We start from the raw sequence: 3,590 nt of genomic DNA, 5'->3' as shown, positions 1-3,590 counted from the left end.
ACCCCATCCCCGTACACCTCCAGTATACCCCCCTCCTGGGCACCCGCACCATGTACATGTGACCCCACACGTTCATATGTCTTTACACCCCCCAGTTCTCTCTGTTGTCGCAGTGTACACAAAGCTTTACCACTATACATATACACTGCAGTGACATCCTCAGTTTGTTTGATAAGCAGTGCAAACAGCAATAAGGATGTGCAAAGGGCAGCAACATAAAGCATCCACACTGCCTCCACTGGAGTCACCCATGAAGTCTGAGCAGTTCCTATCAGTTGTGACAGCCAGCGGCGTGCAGGAATTATCTGCTGCTCCATTCAACTCAATGCATGGGCTGCCCCCCCCCCATACAACTCAATAGCCCCCAGACTGCGATGTCACAGCACCAACCTACCACCAGTGCAATCACCCCCTGCCCATCATATAGCACACGTATGTAATCAGCTCCGCCACCACTCATGTACAGGTGCTTGGGTGACATCGCCTCCACACTGTGCACACTGCTCACCATCACATGTGTGGGGGAATCCCAAACACTGCATAGGAGTGACATGTATGTGTAACACAGAGGCGTGCCAGCAGTGCACAGATTTCCCAGCACTGACGTGTGCAGTGCTAAGACATAGGCAGTGGCATGTATTGTAACCTGGTGAACATACAAAGCAGTGACATGGATGTAGCAGTGTAGTGTCTATCTGGAGTATCACACACTGCAAACACATGTGTGGAGGGAGAGAGGAGAGTCCATGTGTCAGTACAGAGCTATATGCAGTGCAGGAAGTGCAATGACAGTGAGGGGAAATAAGCTGTTTGCCTTAGGAGTGTGAGAGCTTTGCTATGGAAGAGCAGGGCAGCTGGCAGTACGCAGGGTCAGTACACAGTATGTAATGCCAGTGCAGGACATGAAGCTGGATGAAGTGTCAGTGAGCAGTGCATATTGCCAGTGCAGGACAGGGAGCACTGTATTGACATGTTGTGTCAGCGCGGAGCATCATATGGCAGTGCAGGGCTGGCACAGCACTCAAAGAACAGGATGCAGTGCAGTGAACTTTATATAGTGTCAGAGAAGTTTACTGTACAGAATATAAGTGTAGGCAGCGAGCAGTACAGTGGGTATTTAATGGCAGTGCACAATGTGTAGTTACAGTGCCTGGCAGTGTGGCATGTGTAGTGTCAGTGCAGGGAGCAGCAGTGACATGAGAAGTATACACTGGCTGTTTAGTGATCAGTATATAGTAGAAGTGCAAGGGACAGAATATCAGCGCAGTGCATAGCAAAAAGTGCAGTAAGCAGTGTGAAAGTAGCAGTATACAGTGGCAGTGAGCAGTTTACAGTGGCAGTGCAGTGAATAGTGTGTGGTTCCATCAGTGAGCAGTATACCGTGGCAGTGCAGTGAGCAGTATACAGTTAAGAGTATCCAGTGGCAGTGAGCAGTATACAATTAGTAGTGCAGTGAGCAGTATCCAGTTAGCAGTGCTGTGAGCAGTATCCAGTTAGCAGTGCTGTGAGCAGTATCCAGTTAGCAGTGCTGTGAGCAGTGATACGGTGTCGGTGCAGTGAGCAGTGATACAGTGTCGGTGCAGTGAGCAGCCTCCAGCCCCGGTTATGATGCAACCCCCGGGTTCCCGGCCATCTGTCGGAGTGCAGTGTAGCAGTGAGGGGCCCCAGGGCCCTTGGCGGGACAGATGTGGGTGAATGCTCTCCCCCTCCCCTCCGGTGACCCTCTTACCGCATGGCTGGAGGTGGAAGACTCTCCGGGCGGCCATGGCTGCTGTCTGTCTGTCACCCCATCTTCAGCCGCCTCACACTTTAAGTTACTTCAGTGAGGAGGATCAGCCTGAGAGAAGCGGCCGCCTGTGCGAGGGGGAGGGGAGGAGGCGGACACACCCCCTGGGTCCGCCCATTAACCACGCCCACCGAATCCACCTCGGACTGACTTAGGAGACGACGCTGAGACCCCGTAGCGCACAAAGGCCCCCCCACCCCCGAGAGAGCACTGCATTCTGAGGAGAGAGGACAGGATACTGTTGAATATAGGGGAGGGGGTACTGCATCCTGAATATAGGGGAGCGGGAATGCATCCTGAGGAGAGGGGAGAGGCATTGCATTCCTGGAAGAGAGGAGTAGAGGCCTTGTATCTGAGGAACGGCACTGCATGCCAAGGAAAAGAAAGAAGAGGGGCACTTCATCCCTGGAAGAGGGTAGTAGGGACACTGCATCCGTTGGAGAAGAGAAGCGCTGCATCCTTAGCAGATATTAGACACTTTACCACTGGGAGAGGAGAGTCACTGCATCCTAAGGAGTAGAGAACCATTGTATCCCTGGGAGAGGAGAGGCACTTCACCGATAGATGAGGCAAAGTGAGACACTTCATCCATGTGGGAAGAATGGAGAGAGACACTACACTCTAGGAGAGGAGAGGCAGTGCACCCCAGTGAGAAAGAAGAGACATCTGATGGGCATACCTGTTCCAGGGACGATTTTCTAAGGAGGGGATTCTTACTTTGCCTCATTCCCTTTTCTTTGGGACAGGAATGAATGGAATTTACCCCAGTGCTACACAGACAGCAATAAATATACCCCAACAGAGGGTATAAAAAGAAGAGATTTACCAGTACACACACTGTATTACCTATCCCATTGCTGGTTTTCACAGCTATTATGTAGGTCGCCTGTGTGCAGTGGTTTTGTGATACATGTGAAGCCACAACACACATCAGTGGACCCAGCACTGGACACACCTGGATGAATGTCGCATGCTATAACCACTGCAGTGAAATCAGAGGCCTTTAAAAGAAACTTTGTATTCCAGATCCAGAAGTCACTGTAATGGTCTGGTGGTAAGAATCCCCCTGCTCCTTCACTCTACTATGTGAACAGATAAGAGAGCGGAAACCATGTGACTATCTACAGTCTACATAAGGGACTACACAAGCCCATATAATGTTATAACATTGTAACAGCAGCAGTGTAAGGAGATCCTGCACTGATATAGATGGAAGAGATAGCAGGGTCTGTTCATCAGCAGTGATCACTGCTCCGACACCTTCTATCACATCCCAGTGACAAGGGATAAATGGCCTCCTTAATAGACTTGCTGGCTGATAAACCTGCAGTGTTCAGCTTCTTATCAACCTTCTCATTCCCAGGCTTATCACGTTGTGCCGATAATTGTAGCACTTTGTCAACACTCGCACACTGTTATGCCAACAAAGTTGTGTTATAGTGGCTGGACGGTTAACCTGTGTTTAGTAAACAGGCCAAGGAATCCGTTAAGATTCACTCTATTCACTCAGTCTATCTGCGCTGCTATCACACCAGTTTTAAAATAGATTGCTGACTCGAATTATAAGATTAGGGGAAAAATAAATTACACCACAATCTTCTCGCATTTCCTTTGTAACCCCTGCCTTTAGGTATGGAAAACTTTGCAATTGCCCCACCTAACCTTGAGCACCATATGACAATGGCAGGGGTCCACAGAGCTAAACTGGGGCCCCACTTCGTATTTCATATAAACCATTCATTTGTAAGTCAACAGCTTCCCTAGGATATTGCTCATACTGGGTTGATATTGCTCATCACTGTTG

At 49.6% G+C, this 3,590-nt stretch overlaps 1 protein-coding gene across 2 annotated transcripts in view; it reads right to left on the bottom strand.

Annotated features, from left to right (window-relative positions):
* The window catches only part of SLC4A11 (solute carrier family 4 member 11), a 118,500-nt gene extending 116,630 nt beyond the window's left edge, over window positions 1–1,870 (bottom strand). For both annotated transcript variants that reach the window (XM_072406662.1, XM_072406666.1), the window contains exon 1: window positions 1,730–1,870. In XM_072406662.1, coding sequence (XP_072262763.1) covers window positions 1,730–1,766 — 37 coding nt within the window. In that variant the 5' untranslated portion in view covers window positions 1,767–1,870. The remainder of the gene's footprint in view (window positions 1–1,729) is intronic.
* Window positions 1,871–3,590: the final 1,720 nt, after the last annotated feature.

This window comes from Pyxicephalus adspersus, chromosome 3 (genome assembly GCF_032062135.1).
Source record: "Pyxicephalus adspersus chromosome 3, UCB_Pads_2.0, whole genome shotgun sequence".
Classification (NCBI taxonomy): Eukaryota; Metazoa; Chordata; class Amphibia; order Anura; family Pyxicephalidae; genus Pyxicephalus; species Pyxicephalus adspersus.
This window is presented reverse-complemented; position numbering and strand designations above follow the sequence as displayed.